Source organism: Triturus cristatus, chromosome 10 (genome assembly GCF_964204655.1).
Source record: "Triturus cristatus chromosome 10, aTriCri1.1, whole genome shotgun sequence".
NCBI classification, from domain to species: domain Eukaryota; kingdom Metazoa; phylum Chordata; class Amphibia; order Caudata; family Salamandridae; genus Triturus; species Triturus cristatus.
Window position 1 is genome coordinate 460,982,568 of NC_140593.1, and position 17,987 is coordinate 461,000,554.

The window sequence follows — 17,987 nt, forward strand, 5'->3', positions numbered from 1 at the left end:
TGGCTTCTTCACTGGAGAAATGTGGTCCAGGGTCCTCTGGTGCAAATCCCACTCGTGGCATGAAGCTATCAGCTGGCTGAGAGTGTTCGCAATAGTGTTCTGCTTCCCGGGAATACGTTCCACTCGCAGGCGCACCTTGTGATGGATGGGACAGTCTCATATGTTTTGTGCTTCCTGGGATAGCAGGTGGGATCTCGTGCCACCCTGCTTGTTCACGTAGTGCATCATGGTTCTACTGTCCGTGCGGACGGCCACTGCTGAATTGTGAATTCTCAGGAGAAAGGCATGCAAAGCGAGATGCACTGCTTTCAACTCTAGTAAGTTGATTTGTAATCAACGTTGAGCTGGTTGCTAATTGCAACTAACTTGGAGATCTTGGATGTAAGATCCCCACCCCTCCAGGGAAGCATCGGTGGTGATGACCAGAGGGGAAGCTGAGGGCCAAAAAGAGTCGGACTGAAAGATGTTCCTGCCTCGTCCACCAGATAAGGCGCTGACCATTCCTGGAGTGACCTGGATGAGGTTGTCGAACAAGCCTATCACTTGCACCCATTGTCTGTCCATTTTCAATTGAAGTGGAAGCATGTGTAGACGACAAAAGGAGACGAGAGTGATGCAAGATGACATCATCCCTGGAATGGACGTGTAGAGGCGAACAGAACTTTTTTCTTTTTACATCCGGTGCCAGCGTCATGAGTCGTATTTGCCATACCTCTGTGGGATACGCCTTGGATGATGTTATGTTCAGCGTTGCACCTAAAAATGTTATGGTTTGTGATGGATGACGGTTGGATTTCTCTTGGTTCAGGTTGAGACCTAGCTGTTTGAAGAGATCTGTGCAGGCTATTTTGGATGCACGTGCCATATGTTTGGAAGGCCCCTTGACCAACCAGCCATCTAGAAAAGGAAAGACTTGATTGTGGTGTTGTCTGAGAAAAGCTGCTACAGGTGCGAGGCACTTTGTGAAGATGCGAGGGGTGAATCTGAGGCCAAAGGGGAGCACCTTGATCTGGTAAAGGCTTCAGGCTACTGTGAATCTTAGCAATTTCCTATTTCGGGTCCAAGGGTAGATGAAAATACACATCTTGGAGGTCGAGGGTTGTCAAAGTTCCCCTAGTTCAAGAGCTGCAGTACCTCCTGCAGTGTTACCATGCGGAATGATTGCTGAAGGTGTTGAGGTTTCCGAGGTCAAGAATCAGTCACCACTGTCTTCACCTCTTGCGGATTAAAAAGTAACAGAAATAGAAACCTTTTCCTTTGTGGGCTTTAGGAAATCTCTCTAGAGCTCCCTTTTTAGCATGGTTTTGACCTTTCAATTTGAGAAGCTGTAGATGATTTTGGATGGAAGTTTGTGGCGGAGTTGGAGGTGGTCTGTGGAGGAATAGCAATGTGTGGCCGAATTGGACAAGGTCAATTGCCGAATTGGACAAGGTCAATTGCCAAATTGGACAAGGTCAATTGCCAAATTGGACAAGGTCAAAGATCCACTGATCTGTGGTAATTTCCTGCCATCAGTGGCGGTAGTTGGTAACTCTGGCACCGAGTTCGGACTAAGGACGGAAGTAGCCGGAGCCTGAGGTACATCATTGACGTCAGCCGGTGTACTTTTCTGGACATCCTGAATTTCCCCTCAGGAGGGGTCTGACGTATGATGATTGTGGTGGTTGCCTCGGCTGGTATTGGGGACGATACTGTTGAGCGAATGAGGATTATGAGGGGTAACAATATTGTTGGTAGTCCCCTCTGAATGAAGGTTGTCCTCTTCCATGTGAGCAACCAAAAGGCACGTTCCTGAACTGTAAGGTCCCCTAAGACTTAGCTGTTTTTATGTTAGACTGGATAGCCTGGAGGGCCTTGTCGAGGTATTTCCCGAAGACTGCTTCTCCATCGTAAGGGAGGGCTAAGATTTTGTTATGAACCTCCGGTCAGAAACGGGTAGCCTTAAGCCAACCTTGACACCTGAGCACTGCGGCACCTACTAACTGCAGCAAAACCCGTAATGGCCATATCCATGGCACAATCTATTACTTCACTGAATGTGCGCTCACCCTCATGCAAGACCTTTCTGGCTTCTGCCTTGACATCTTATGGTAACTGGTCGATGTACGGAGCAATGTCCGACCACATCTGTAGGTCGTACCTTCCAAGACCTGCTAAAGAGTTGGCTGCCCTGATCGTTAGTTCTTGCATTAAAGAAAATGTTTTTACCAATATTGTCAAGGCACCTACCCTCTTTATCTGGAGGCGCTGAGATAGGTGCCCAAGGGCTATTAGAGTAGCGCTGGCTGCTTGCGTGACAACGGAATCCCGTTTAGAGTGCCCAGGAAGACAAGTGGGAGCATGCTCAGGAGCCTTGTATTTCCTTGTCAATGCGCGGTAACACTGCAGCCACCAAAGCTGGGGTCTTCATGACCTGAATGCCTTGCTCCTAAATAAAATCAATAATGGCCATAGATCTGATAGTTTTATGAAACGCCTACAAAAACCAATCTGTTTGCTTTGTAGGCATTGGGAGATGGAACCTCTTTTCAGCTCTCTCTAGCAGGTTGTGAAATCCTCTAATATCCTCAGGAGGAGAACCCTCCGGAGGCTGCATTGAGATGAGGGCTGTGGTATCATGTAATCATCCCATTCAGTATGACTGACCCGGAGTTCACCATCTTTCCTATCACCTTCTGAGGATGCAGGATACAGGACGGAAGCTATTTGCAGGGTATGTGGAATTGGCGTAGACAATAGTGGTTGTGGAGGTAGTGATGGTGAAGGCTAACCAGGTGACAGCCTTGCTGGTGGAGATGGAAGCCTGGTGGGATGGGCTGATTGAGGTAAGCGTTGGCGATTGTCACTGAGCATGAACTGTAGGTCAGGCACCAGAGATGAAGGTAGGGACACCATTTCTCCTTGACACTGTTGATGGTAGTGATCTGCAGGAGCGTGATAAGTTTGCTTACAATACTCCTCCTCATCGTCCTCTGGTGGACACTTGACTTGCAACTCAGAGGGGCTGCATGCCACGCCAAAGGGACCCTCTTCATCAGAGTCCTCCTTATCCAATAGATGAGTGGGTTGTAAAGAAGAGAATTTCCTAGGAGAAGTATGCACAGGTATGAGGACGTTTCTGATAGTTATCCGAGTTTTGTCTCATCGACAAGGCTGTCATCTCTCTTATTCTGACACAATACATTTGGATGGTGGGGAGGGAGATAGGGCATATGGGAGGTGTTGGATTTCTTTGCTTTTATTTATACTTGAGATCAAGAGCCATGTGTTCAGGGAAGAGAGATGGGAGGAAAGAGATTAGTGTGTTTCAAGAGCTGGACTTCAAGTATTTTAGTTATGCAGCTCATAGGGAGCTACCTTGTTTTTTTCTGCATGAGTCTATTTCGTATTTTTAGAGTATTAATACCTCAAGTGGTAGCCTTAGTCAGTAAGATATTCATTTGAATCTTCAAGAAGGGCTTCTTTTACTTAAAAGTGGCAAAATCTTATTCTGTGGAGAACATTCATGGCTCTATGAATGAGCACAAGGAATAACCTAAGAGTGTGGTACTCGTCTTCTAAGTACTGTAAATTTTAGCCCCAGTCTCCATTTGATTTGCTTTTATCATTTCATTGAGGACGATGGGCAAGTCTAAGCTTGAGCCAAGGAAGTACAAATATAGAAATAAGTGAGAAGGTGAAACTTAAAAACTCCCCTTTTCAATGAATGCAAGACCACTGGCAAATAAACTTAGTGTATAGATGTCCAACATAGGAATTTAATTCACACTACGAAACATTTATGCAAAATCAGTCAACTTGCTAATGTGCTGGAGAGTGACTGGTACACTGCTATTTAACAATGTTAAAATAAGTTAGATTTTTTGAACAGACACACAAAGAGATATGAAAGCATTTTAAATAAAAAAGGAACCATAGAATACCTTCTGGAAAACATCTTTGTCATCAATATATTTAAACACAGTAATGAAGCTGGTGAGCTTGTCTTCCACTTCATTTTCCGTCATCCCTTTAGCAGACTTCTTCAACAAGTTGTCACAGTACTTCGCCAGCTGGTTATTTATGAAAACACAAGAAAGACAGGTGAATCTATACTTTGTGACCACAGTAGTGAATAACTGATTAAAATTGCATAGAGTCCATTGTCTGTTATCACTGTATATTGCTAATCTTGCTGGAATCACATTTTAGCTTTGGGCCTGCAACATGTACACTACACTGAAAAATGTGTTAAATCCTACTTTTTTCTCTTTAAATCTCATACTCAAAAAACTCATGCTCAAAAGGTAATAACATTCTCTAAAAAGATTTGATAAAGCAAATTGAACTTCAACATCGAGGGCAAGCTTCGTTAGCCAGACAAACAGCCTCATTTGGCAGCAGGACTGGTCAGACAGATGGTTCAGGGTGATAACGGGACAGAAGCCCGAAGATCAGCAACCTCAAGAATCTACTCTAGACAGGCAAGGTTAAATGAAGCAAATATGTATTTTGTTATACAATACCTGATACTGGTAAAAGCAACTGTTACAAATTCACCAAATTGATAACAACAGCAGTGACATTATGTCATTTATCGAGCGAGGACACCACAGGACATGAAATTACATCGGACATGGCCATGACATCATCACAGGCAGTACCAATTACACAAAGGGCAATAAGAGGAATGTTTACAATTAGTATAATCACAGGCAATCATGAGTGGTAGCATTCCAAACTAGCATCCAAACTATACTCACTGATGAGGTTTACGTAGGTCAAAATCAGTCTGAGTTTGCTTGTGGTCCCTTCTGGAGGGGACCTCGCCAGGCAGTTCAGGATGGACTACTTCCATGAGAAGGAATATGCTACTTACCAGTATGCATCTGTTCTTGGCATGTAGAGCTGCAGATCTGTACACTTTTGCATAGATCGCCATCTGGTGTTGGGCCCGGATGTTTGCAGTTTGTTTTTGTTCTTTGACAGTCTTTGGAAGTCACGAGTTCGGTGACTCCTCCTTCGGTCCGTACTGCGCATGGGCTTCGGCTCCATCCTCATATTGTTTTTCGCCAGCAGGGAAAAGATGGAGCGTAGTGATAACAGTAAGAAACCCATGTGTGTTGTATCTAAATAAGATAGACTGGAACGGATACAGGTAGCCGGGGAGGCGGGTGGGCGTGTACAGATCTGCAGCTCTACATGCCAAGAACAGATGCATACTGGTAAGTAGCATATTCCGTTCGAGGCATATGAGCTGCAGATTGTACACTTTTGCATAGATTACATAGCAGTACCCAGCCCTAGTGGCGACCACCGGTATCCGTTGCAGCGGTTTGAAATAGTGTCTTTAGTACAGCCTGGCCCACACTAGCTTGTTGCTTGGAATGGACGTCTACACAGTAATGTTTTGTGAAGGTGTGCGGAGTTGACCATGTGGCTGCTTTGCAGATGTCATCTAAGGGTATGTTCCCTAGAAAAGCCATAGAAGCCCCTATCTTTCTTGTAGAGTGGGCTTTAGGTGGAACAGATAATGTTCTTTTTGCCTTGTGATAGCAAATTTGTATGCACTTTACAATCCACCTAGCTATCCTTGATTTAGAGATGGGGTTGCCTTTATGCGGTGGAGAGAAGGAGACAAACAATTGTTTAGTCTTCCTGAAAGGTTGCGTTCTTTGTATGTAGTACAGTAAAGCCCTCTTAACATCAAGTGTATGTAGAGCCCTTTCCGCAACAGATTGAGGTTGCGAGAAAAAGACCGGTAATTCCACCGATTGATTAAGATGGAAGGGGGAAATGACCTTGGGCAGAAATTTTGGATTTGTACGAAGTATCACCTTGCTGTGATGTATCTGTAAAAAGGGTTCTTGTATAGTGAACGCTTGTATTTCACTAACCCTTCTAAGGGAAGTGATAGCTACGAGGAAAGCGGTTTTCCAGGTGAGGAACTGTAGCTCACTTTTATGCATTGGTTCGAAAGGCGGACCCATTAGCCTTGTAAGACTACATTTAGATTCCATACAGGGGAAGGTGGTGCCCTGGGCGGAATTACTCGTTTAAGGCCTTCCATAAAGGCTTTAATAGCGGGCACTCTGAACAGTGATAAATGCTGTCTGTTTTGCAGGTAAGCAGCAATCGCTGCTAGGTGTAGGCGTATGGATGAATATGCCAGGTTACACCTTTGAAGATGGAGTAGATAGCATATGATGTGCTGTATGGATGCATCTAAAGGGTTGATTGTATTGTTACGGCAGTAAACAACAAATCTCTTCCACTTTGCGGCATAGCATGCTCGAGTGGTAGGACGTCTGGCTTCCTTGATAATGTTCATGCAATCAGGGGGAAGGTTAAGGTACCCAAATTCTAAGATTTCAGGAGCCAGATCGCAAGGTTGAGCTGAGCTGGGTCCGGGTGCCTGATTTCTCCATGGTTCTGAGTTAGGAGGCATGGGGACAGGTGCAGTTTTTGATGTGGTACCACCGATAGCTGTAATAGTGTGGTGTACCACGGCTGCCTGGCCCATGTTGGGGCTACCAGAATGAGTGTGAGGGAATGCTGTTGCAGCTTCCTGACCACTAATGGAATTAGCGGGAGAGGTGGAAAGGCGTATGCAAATTTGCCTGACCAGTTCATCCATATCGCATTGCCTTTGGACAATGGGTGTGGGTATCTGGCGGCGAAGCTTGGGCATTTTTTGTTTTCGTGGGTGGCGAAGAGGTCTATCTGAGGATGCCCCCACTTGCGGAAGAATGGGCGAAGAACTTGTGGATGCAGTTCCCATTCGTGTATTTGTTGCGTTTGTCTGCTGAGCAGATCTGCCATGGTGTTTTGTATGCCTGGGACGTGTTGTGCCAGGAGAAAGATTTTTTGTGGAATTGCCCATCTCCATATGCTCTGTGCTAAGCGGGAGAGCTGGGGAGAGTGTGTCCCCCCCTGTTTTTTAATATAATACATTGCAGTCATATTGTCTGTGCGAATGAGGACTGCTTTGGCTGAAATTTGTTTCTGAAAGGATTTTAGGGCTAGAAAGATCGCCAACAGCTCCAGATGGTTGATGTGGAGCGACTTTTGCTGTGGCGTCCATAGACCTTGCATTGTGAGGTATAGGAGGTGCGCACCCCAGCCGGAGAGCGATGCGTCCTCTGTTAGAATCACCTGAGGAACCGGGTCCAGGAACGGCCGCCCTTTGGAAAGGTTTGTGGTGTTCCACCACTGCAGAGAGTGATGGGTGCGGCCGTCCACCAACACCAGATCCGTCAGCTGTCCCTGGGCCTGGTTCCACTGCCGTGCTAGGCACTCTTGGAGTGGACGCATGTGGAGTCTTGCATGGGGCACTATGAAGATGCAAGGTGCCATCATCCCTATTAGCTTCATTAATACTCTTGCTGGGAGAGAGTGCTGAACAATGAATGTTTGGCGCAAGGCTTGTATGCTTGCGATGCTGGCTGAATTGGGATAGGCTATACCCTTGGAGGTGTCTATAGTGGCCCCGAGATATTGCTTTGTGTGAGATGGTATGAGGTGGGACTTTTGATAGTTCACCGTGAAGCCTAGCTGGTGGAGCAGTTGGATGGTGCTGTTTGTATGTTGCACACATTGGTTGTAGGGCGCGGCTTTTATCAGCCAGTCGTCTAAGTAAGGGAAGACGTGAATGTGTTGGCGTCTGAGGTGTGCTGCTACTACTGCTAGGCATTTGGTAAACACCCGTGGTGCGGTTGTGACCCCGAAGGGGAGAACCTCGAATTGGTAATGCTGACCGTCCACCACAAACCTGAGGTACTTCCTGTGAGAAGGGTGTATTGGAATATGAAAGTATGCGTCTTTCAAGTCCAATGTAGTGAGAAAGTCTCCCTGAAAGAGGAGTGGGAGAACTTGTTGGAGGGTGACCATGTGGAAATGGTCCGAATGTATGTATGCATTTAGAGGTCGGAGGTCCAGAATGGGCCGCAGGGTCCCGTCTTTCTTTGGTATTAGAAAATACAGAGAGTAGACCCCTAAATTTTGCTGATTGACGGGGACTTGCTCTATAGCGTGTTTTTGGAGGAGGGAGATCACCTCCTGCTTGAGCAGTGTGGTATGTTCCTGTGACATTGTACGGTGCCTTGGTGGAATATTGGGTGGGGTAGATGTTAGTTCGAGACAGTACCCTGACCGAATAATTTGGGTCACCCATTTGTCCGATGTTATGGACTCCCAGGTGTGAATAAAGTTTTGTAGTCTGCCCCCGACTGGAGTGGGATGGTCTGGGGGGAGCGAGGGGAAGTCATTGTGTGGGCGGTGTGGCAGAACGGGTGGTGTTGGTTTTGCACCTGCCCTTATTGTTGTTGCCCCTGTATCCACCTCTTTGGTAGCCCTTTGAGAAGGTAGTTTGAGGAGGGGACTTGTAGGAGGTAGAGGCAGTATCGGTGGAGTAACCGCTGCCTGTGCTACGAAAGGACGAACGCCGAAATGAGCGTCTAGGGGTTTGGGATTGTAATGCCCCCATAGACTTTGCTGTGTCCGTGTCCTTTTTCATTTTTTCTAATGCTTCGTCCACCTTTGGCCCAAATAGGTGTTGTTGGTCAAAGGGGTGATTTAGTATGGATGCCTGGACTTCTGGCTTAAACCCTGAGCCAGGCATGACGGCGAAGCAGAACACTAGTATTTATAGCTCTAGAAGCAGTGTCCGCTGCGTCGAGGGCACATTTAATGGAGGTGTTAGTAATGAGCTTACCCTCCTGTATTAGTTCATGAGCTCTACGTTTGTGTTTCTCTGGGAGGTGTTGCATAAGAGCCTCTAGCTCATCGTAGTGTGCTCTGTCATAACGCGCAAGCAGCGCCTGTGTATTTGCAATACGCCATATGTTTGCGGCTTGCGAGGCAGTGCGTTTACCAGACGCATCTAAGAGTTTTGACTCCTTATCTGGTGGTGGAGCCTCACCTGATGACTGGGAGTTGGACCGCTTTCTAGCTGTGGACACAACTAGTGAATCTAAAGGAGCAGGTCCTTTAATGTATGCAGGATCTGTGGGGGCTGCCTTGTACTTTTTTTCTATTCTGGGGTTTAAGACCCTGGCTCTGACTGGGTCCTTGAACACCTCTGCTGCATGTTTGGTAACACCCTTAAGCATGGGCAAGATGGCTGTAGATTTATCCTGAATATCAAACGTATCCAGTAAGAAATCTTCCTCAACTGGTTCGCTATGTAGTTCTACCCCATGATAGTGCAGCGGGCAGCACACTAAGTGGTGAAACCCTAGTGAGTCCTCCGGGGGAGATGGCCTGGATGGATAGATGTCATCCTGAGGCACATCTGGTATGTAAGGGTTTTGGTAATCCTCCCATGGGTCTGGGGTCCCTGGGGGTGTGGGGTCCAGCGGGGCATCCGCTGGATCATAATCTGGATCCCCGTAATCAGGTTCTGGAGACGGGGTTGGGGAGTGAAGAGGTAAGGGTGGTGAAGACCTGGGAGGTAGAGGAGGAGGTTTGTCAAGCCGTCTTTTCTTGATAGACAAAATCAAGAGCCCAGTCTTTGGATCCTTTGTTAAGGTTTTTTGAGAAGGATCAGGTGTAAATAGTTCCGCTGGCACCGAATCGTCTGCTGGCGCCGATGTTTTCGGAGCCGAGGACTTGGATGGTTTCTCTGCCCCATGCTTTTTTGGAACCTCCGGTTTTTTCGGTGTCGAGGCAGGCTTGGGCGCGGGAGCGTCGGTGCCGAGGGATTTATGCTTGTGTTTTGTCGGCACCGAGAGTCCAGGCTTCGGCACCGGTGGCTTCGGAGCCGAACTGGGTGTCACTTTCTTCGGTGCCGAACGGTGTTTGTCGGCACCAGGAGTAGGCTGGCTCGAGCCCAAGCCACCGTGAGACTTGTGATGCTTCGACACCGGGCCCGAAGGTGGGGTGATAGAAGCTGTATGTTTGGTTTTCCCTAGGCCCGGAGGCGAAGGTGTAACCGGAGTCTCTTTCGACATGGGCACGGGGGAGGGAGGGGGTAGAGTACTCACGACCCTCTGCGCCGGTGTGATGTCCTCCAGGTCGGAGTCGTCGGCCTCGGAAGCGCTGACGATATCTTCCTCCTGCTCGGTGTGTTGTTGCCCCGAAGCTCCGGTGTCGTCTCCGAAGATGTCCGGTGGAGCCGAGGTCGATGAGTGCGCCATGGTGCGTCGAGCTCTTCGATCCCGGATAGTCTTTTTCGACAGAAAAGACTTGCAGGCGGGGCAGTCTCGGGCCTCATGTTCGGGAGAGAGGCAAAGGTTACACACCTGATGGAGGTCGGTGTGGGGAAATTTAGACCCACATTTTGGGGACTTTTTGAATGGAGTCCTTTTCATCGGCCGGGACCGGAGTCGAGGAGGGCCCGAAGGCCGGTGCCGATGTGTGGAATCGAGAAAGTGCCTCTAAGAGAGATGAAGAAGATGATTGATGAAGAATCTCGATGAACGAGGATTTTCCGTCGAGGCTGGAACTGGAGAAGTTCGAAGCCGGAGCACGAAGTATCACATCCGAGCCCGATGGCGGAAAAAAACAATCTGAGGATGGAGCCGAAGCCCATGCGCAGTACGGACCGAAGGAGGAGTCACCGAACTCGTGACTTCCAAAGACTGTCCAAGAACAAAAACAAACTGCAAACATCCGGCCCCAACACCAGATGGCGATCTATGCAAAAGTGTACAATCTGCAGCTCATATGCCTCGAACATATGGTTAATAGTGATTTACATATGGCAGGCCTTTGTCTAGCAAGGCAGAGTGGGTGAAAAACAATGGGGTTGGATGTTACCCGGAGCGAATGCCAGTGGTTAGACTATTTTCAAGCATTACACGCAGCACTTTCTGTGTGCATTTTATCGCAGTTAGTATCGTCACTGTAGGCAGCTGGCTCTGTGTATACTATATCAAAAAGAGATAGTGTGCACAAAGTCCAAGGTGTATAGAAGAGGATGAAGTAGATAATACATTGCTCTCATTTTAGTGGTAGCTGGGCTGAGCAGTTAGGCCTATCAAAGGGTAATGTGAAAGAATTTGTTGTACACACTCATAAGGACAGGAACACACACTCAAATAACTCCAGGTAAATGTTTACAAAAATATTACTTTAGTAAAATTTTATTTGAGGAAGCAAGTGGAACTCGGTTACTGGGAAGTATACGTTTCAGAAATGCAACACTTTCAAATGTACAGTTGGCAAAGGTTTGTATAAGCATTAAAAATACTTTACAGGTGTATGTAATACTTTTCAATGTCAAAGAGATACTATGTATTATTCTAAAAATCAAAACTTGGTGCAATACAGAGGAGAACCAATGCAATCCTTTGGGAGGAAAGACAGGTGAGTAATTTTCAGGTGAGCAATCGACTCAAGTACAGTCTTCGGAGGTTTTGACCAAGACTGGGCAAGAGTCAGACCAAGGTAGGTACTGCACCACCAGCAGCACTGGGGTGGCAGGTTGCAGATGTCACTGGGCCCAATGTGAGCCTATGGGAGCTGGGGGCACCTCGAAGAGGCACCGGTTGCAGGTAAGTACCCGCAGTTCAGGGACACATGCCCTCGGGTTGAGGTCAGCACTGAAGGGGCCACCAAGTAGCACCAAAGCTGCACAAGTGGCACAGGGGCGGCCGGGTGCAGTGTGCAAAGGAATCGTCAGGTGCCCAGTAGAAATCAATGGAGATCCTCGGTTGGAGACAAAGGCTGCAGAATCGGTCCAGAAGAATGGCTGAAGGAATCCAATGGCTAGAGAGGCGAGTTGTATAGTGGGGGGATGCCTGGAGGCTGTGGGTGCAGGGTTGTATTTAGGTGTCGGGTTTCTCTAACCAGATCCAGACGGGGGTACCCTTCAAGATGAGGCTGCAGGCGTCGTGGGGAAGTTCAGGAGAGGTCGTTCAATGCTGGATCTCAGTTCAGGATCGCCGGGGAGACGTCACTGGATCGTTAGGCCACCTGGTCTCTGCCGTGGGCAACAGGTGCAGAGTGGTGCAAGTCTCGCGGATCCGCCTGGGTTTGCTTATTTCTGGACAAATCCAGTGTTAACGGGAGAAAATAGTTTTTGTCAAAGGCAGCTCAGGTCTCTGTGGTCCTTGGAGGTTGCTGGCTGTGAAACATGCTCGTTTCAGTGAGCAGGGTCCTTGAAGCGGGAAACAGGGTGGTAGGGGCCAAGTCAGTTGTACTCCGCCTTCGCTGCTGCATGGCTCTACGGTCCATCTTCTTCTTAGGTCATTGAATCGGAGGAACATGGTTCAGAGGAACCCTTACATTCTAAATTTAAGGGTGTTACTGAGGTCGGAGAGCAGTAGTCAATGGTCCTAAATCTCCAAACCAAGATGGTGAATTATGAAGAGAGGGGTTCTCCTCAGCTCCTGGCCACACTTGGGGTGTGCCGAGCCAAGGTGGACGCTCCTACTCTGCTTACTAATTTTCCCACCTATCCTGCCGCCAAAGAGATGGGCTAGGACGGGGGGAAGGTATCTCCAAAAGTTGGAGCTGCCCAAATCAGCTTAAAACAAGGTGAGAGCCTTTGAGGCTCACCTCCAAGAGCTGCTGTTTCTGCAAGGGGGAGATGTGAAGCACCTCCACCTAGAGCAGGCTTTGTTTCTGACCTCCAAGGGCACAAAGGCTCTCCCCCCATGAGGTCAGAAACCTGACTGGTGCTGGCTGGCTGGCAGGGACCAGTCTGCCAATACAGTGGAAGCTGGTTGTTTTTCAGAGGGCATCTCTAAGATACCCTCTGAGTGCATTTTCTATTAAATCTAATACTGGCATCAGTGTGGGTTTATTGTGTTGAAACGTTTGATACCAAACTCCTCAGACTTCTGTAAAGCCATGAAGGAGCTGTGGAGTTCGTGTTGACAAACCCCCTGCCCATATACCAAAAATAACTTAACTGCACTTACAGTGTCCAAGAAATGACTCATACACTGTAGGGGTATATTGCTCATGCAGGTATGCCCTCACCTGTGGTATAGTGCACCCTGCCTTACTGCTTGTAAAGGTTAATGCAGCCAGAAATGTGTGCCATGTCGACTCTTTTAGTTTAGCTACACCACAACATATAGCCTACAATGGCAGTATGTATGTGTTTGGTGTGGACCCCTTAGGGTGGTACAATACATGCTGCAGCCCTAAGGGACCCTCTCTGGTCTCAAGGCCCTTGGTACCACTTGTACGTTTTAGAAGGGACTCGTAGGTGGGGCAGAGGTGGGCCGATTATGGGAGCAATGGTACAGTTTAGGGAAAGGATACAGGTGCTGGGGCCGGGTTAGCAAGGTCCCAGCACACAATCAGTCAAGTTCGCATCAGAAATCTGGAAATAAAAGGGGGGTTACTGCAACAGAAACCCACTTTCCTAGAGTCACATTACCCTTGAAAGAACTGGCATCACATAACATGATTATGGGTCTGCATTTAAAAAGTGATCTCCCTGAAGGTAGGGAGGCTGGTGAATGAATGAGCACCATACTGCACAATTTATTTGTTTGTTGTGCCTGGTAAATAAGGGCCTCAAGCTAAGAGTGACTGTACATTTGCAGGGGTCAACAGAACAGTGTCTCAAATGTCTGCATAATATACTAGTAATGTCAAGCAACATTAATGGAACAATTGCACTGTTAAATGGTGAGACAGATTGACTCACTGGAACAGGGATAGAAGTTTCACTTTGAGGAAAATGGTTCAGGGGCTCAGATTTCTTCAGTAGGACTCTTTGCTGGATGACAAACCAGCGCCAAGAGTAAGAATTAATGGCGCTGCATCCAAAACATTAGTCGAGGTACAAGACAGGGCTGTCTGCTGCCTCCATTTGTTTGCCCTATCCATTTGCAGAAAGAATAAAGTAGGATGCACTTTTAGTGGGTTTGAGGCGGTTTCTGGGGGAACGGGATTGATTATTTCTTTATGTGGTTGTTACTTTATGGACAGGCTGAAAAGGTTGGGAGGGTGCTCGGCTGCGATGGTCAACAGCGAAACTCATTTTTACTTCTTGTAAAAGGAGGGACAAGAATGGTGAAATGGCAGACTAAACTAAAAAACGGTAAAGTCAAACAACAAAGGCTTATGTAGGAAACTGAGCTTGGATCCTAGTTTAGGTCAAATAAAGAAACATCAGCATAGAGGGAAATGTTCAAAACCCTTCTTGGGAAAAGTAGCATTATGAAAAAAGATAGAGGTCACAAGATTTCCATATGTTCAACAGAATGAACCCTTAAGATATATCCAGATTACTTACCTGATGACGAAGACATACTGTGTTTATACTTGTGGGATGGGGGTACCCCTTGAACAACACAAAAACTAGCCAAATCAATGAATGTACGAAATAGATTTTTTGTATCTAACATTGGTAATGCGATTGGGCAGCAGTGTTGGAAGTAAGTAATGACTGAGTACACATGTTAAGCTTAAGAAGATATGTTCGGCCGAAAGGAAACAATGGGAAAAACATGACAGTTGCATATATACTGTACACAGGGGGTTACTGGAGCAGGATTTCACTAAGGTGGTTTTACAGAACAGGAAAGGGCACCTAAATCCTTATTCTGAAGCAATGTATCTGCATTAGAGGTACCTCTACAGGTAGGCAGGATACTTTCCAAAATGCTCTCATTGGTTAGCGTCCAAGAGCAGCATAGCATTTGATGTTCAAACCTGGAGATAAGAGATTCACAGGTATTCAGCCTTCAAAGGAAAACCAATTACAGATACCTAAATCTGGACCACTAAAGCCATCGGGTAAAGAATATCAGATTTACTGGAATGTAACCCACAGGAGACATTGTTCCTACAAGCAAGATCAAACTTGTCCCTCTAATTTCTCAGACCACACTAGTGCAAACATCGGGCAACCTCAATAAACTTATTTAGGTCCAATATGGCCCCTTTTCATAGGCTAGTGTGGTAAGGCTGGGTTAGATAGCCATTTGGAGAAATATGCAGTAAAACTAGTTCTGATATTCACACTAAAATACTTTGGTTTCTACAGATGACCTTTACTTTTAGTCTCTGAATTACTGTAGCTACATTTCTCTACACAATTTGCATCCTGGTGACAAACCTGCAGATTCATTTTTTTTTTCTCAAAGGGTAAGTACTACTCTTGCAATATATTGAGTATATCTAATGTTAGTAATTTGGAAATCTGACTTTCTTGTGAATCTGTACAAGTAAAAGGTTGGTTTAAGCTGTACTTACCAATTCAGGAGCTTTACAAATGGATTTGGGCTCTCGATAATTGACTACTGATGTTAAAGCCTGCATAGAAAGGACACATTTAAGTTGGTTAGTACTAAAGACCTTTGCATTGCAACCAGTACTAGCACTAACATCAGACAAGAGATTATGAGAAATGAAAGCATTCACCATCAGGGAGCCTTTCCTACAATTCACAAAAGACAAAGTCAGCCTGAGGACCATTTCTAGGCTCATACCCACCTTCACTTGAATAAACCAGTCATTCTAAGATCTTTCTTCCCAAACATGTCTATGTCAGCAGAAATGCCATTACATTGATTGGAATTACGTAAATGAGTCTGGTTCTACATTGATAGAACAAAAGACATGCTCTTAGAACAAAAGATATACGCTCTTTAGATCAGCTGTTCGTCTCTTGGACAGCCAGGAAGAGGTCGCCCCTGTGTAGAACAACTTACTATTCTGATTAAACCATGTGATTATATGAAAGTTCCAATGGTTGAGAAGCTATTAGTTACCGTAACTCCAGTATTCCAGCATTGGACTCATTCATATATTCCCATGCGACCTTCCCTCCCCTATGGTCAGATGCTCAATTATAGTGTACTCGTCTTACACTTTCCGCTATTAAATCGGAGCTATGATGGCATCTACACAGAGAACGAAAGTGGGCATTTCCACCTCATAGGAAAACATATGGGTTGCTTCAAATGAGGTGGGTGTGCTACTAAACAAACACTGTTGTTTAGGCCTTTGGCCATTTTAACACAGTTTACTGCTATTTAAATGCACTGAAGACTTTCATCCTGCCGGTGGAGAATGATTCAAGCATGTGAATATATGAAAGTTCCAATGTTGGAGAACATTCATTACACATGGCTAAATTGTATACAGTACCGAAACACCCTAGTAAATTGTGAGTAAACATAATTCCTATATGAATCAGGACAGTAGTTCATCTAATGGGCAAATCTGAAGTCTTAAAAGCATATGCAATTACTCAATTACATAGTGTGAAAAGGCTGGTGAATGCACACCAATGAGGTTAAAAACTAAACGGTTACCTACCTGTAAGAGTAGTTTTGCAGCTTTAAGAATTTTCTGGATTCACATGCTGTGTATTATTCTGCCATATAGTGGTTTCGGTCTGGAACTCTACTCTTGTATATTGGTCTGTTTTCTCCTTCCTCTTTTTGTGTGTTGTTGGGGGTTAACAGTCCTCACCATTTGGCTCTTAGTCCAATTCTTCCAAACGTCAAATGCCCTTCCCCGGAGGCCTTATTGGATGGTCACCATCTTAAGATTCTTTTTTCCGCCTTTGAGTCTGGAAGCATTGTTGAATGTTTTTCAATCATCAAAAGAAGGATACACTGAAGGTTCCTTGAAAGCAACATCAACGTTCCAGAGGGAAAACATCGATACTGCAATTAAAAAGAAGTCTAATTTGTGGGAAATCCAGCTGGAGATATTTTCTGCGGAGAAATAAGGGGAGTATGAGACTAACCAACGAAGGAAGACCAAAGAATGCACGGCAGTGGTCCCCTGCTCCAAGTGATGAGAAGAACACATCCTTCCGCTTCTGCCCGGAATGTCACCACAGATTTGCCCAGAAGGACAATCAGGTGTGCAACCTTTGCCTACCACGAGACCACAGCACTGAGAACTGTGAGGCCTGTGCAGAAATCAAACCCAAAACTCTGGGAGCAAGGGAGAAACAAAGACTGGCACACTACGCTATACAGGAGTAGAAGGAAACTCCCTCGCTGAGGGACAGGTGATTGTCGAACAAGGAGGAGGACAAAAAAAAAGGGTGAAGGAGAAAAGGGATCAGTACACAAGAGAGAGTTATGGACCCAATCACTAGACGGCAGAATAATGCACAGCATGTGAATCCAGAACAGATTTACACTGCAAAAGGGATGGTTAGAGCTGTTCCACTCCATGTGCTTAAAATTAGTTTTATCCATATTTTGGTGTATGATAATCTTTAAAAAAAAATATGCAAAATGTAATTAATTAGGACCCATCAAAACTATGGCAGTACCAGCTGGCATACTTTTTTGTGCTCAATATCCATAAAATAAAGGGCTGCCTCAATCCAAATTCCTCAAGACTGCAATCTTAAAGATTTTTTTCTTAATTTTGTTTCTACAGTCTTCAATATAACAAACATATATATGCTTCTCTGTTGCAGGGATTCTGCACATTTATAGAACCATGCACAGGAAACCAGGACCTCAGTGTGTAGTAGTGTACCAAAATACCCACCTCGGTGCCCAGGTCCCCTATCAGACTAGCTATAGTGTCTCATTCATTCTCCATGCTACAGCAAAGCTACCAATGATTAGACATCCTAGAACATGTTACTCCCTCCTCTCTCAGGATACGTGGGAACAAGAACACTCTTTCGTTCAAACTCTCGTATTTGTCCACAACAAGAGTAAAAAGAGTCGAAGTATAGTTTAAAATGTTTATTTTAACTAACGTGCTCTATAATGCAGTATACGAGCCAGTACTAGCAGCAAAATGCATAGGATCAAACAAATCAGCATAGTTACAATTCCATATAGAACAAAAGGGTATATCATATTATAATGATAATGGAAACAGGACTATAGCGCTTTGCCACCCTCCCCGTGCTAGAAGCGAGTTTATTATAATTATAGAAGACCTCCAGGCTTTGTCAGGGGGGACCCCATACCTCCGAATTCAGATGCAGGAATTTACATCTCCGGACAAGCCCAGCTCTTCTATCCTGGAAAGTGTTTTCTCAAAGTGTGTTAATATGCATGCACAGCAATATTAAAAGCACCAGATTTCCAGGATTGCAGTTGTGTTCTATGTTATGG

The 17,987-nt window shown here is 45.8% G+C and overlaps 1 protein-coding gene across 1 annotated transcript in view; it reads right to left on the minus strand.

The window, feature by feature from the left end:
- The window catches only part of CUL2 (cullin 2), a 537,998-nt gene that overhangs the window by 185,666 nt on the left and 334,345 nt on the right, over positions 1–17,987 (minus strand). Inside the window, exons 12-13 of the mRNA XM_085631872.1 lie at positions 15,139–15,198; positions 3,924–4,052 (exon numbers count right to left, since the gene is read on the minus strand). Coding sequence (XP_085487998.1) covers positions 3,924–4,052; positions 15,139–15,198 — 189 coding nt within the window. The remainder of the gene's footprint in view (positions 1–3,923; positions 4,053–15,138; positions 15,199–17,987) is intronic.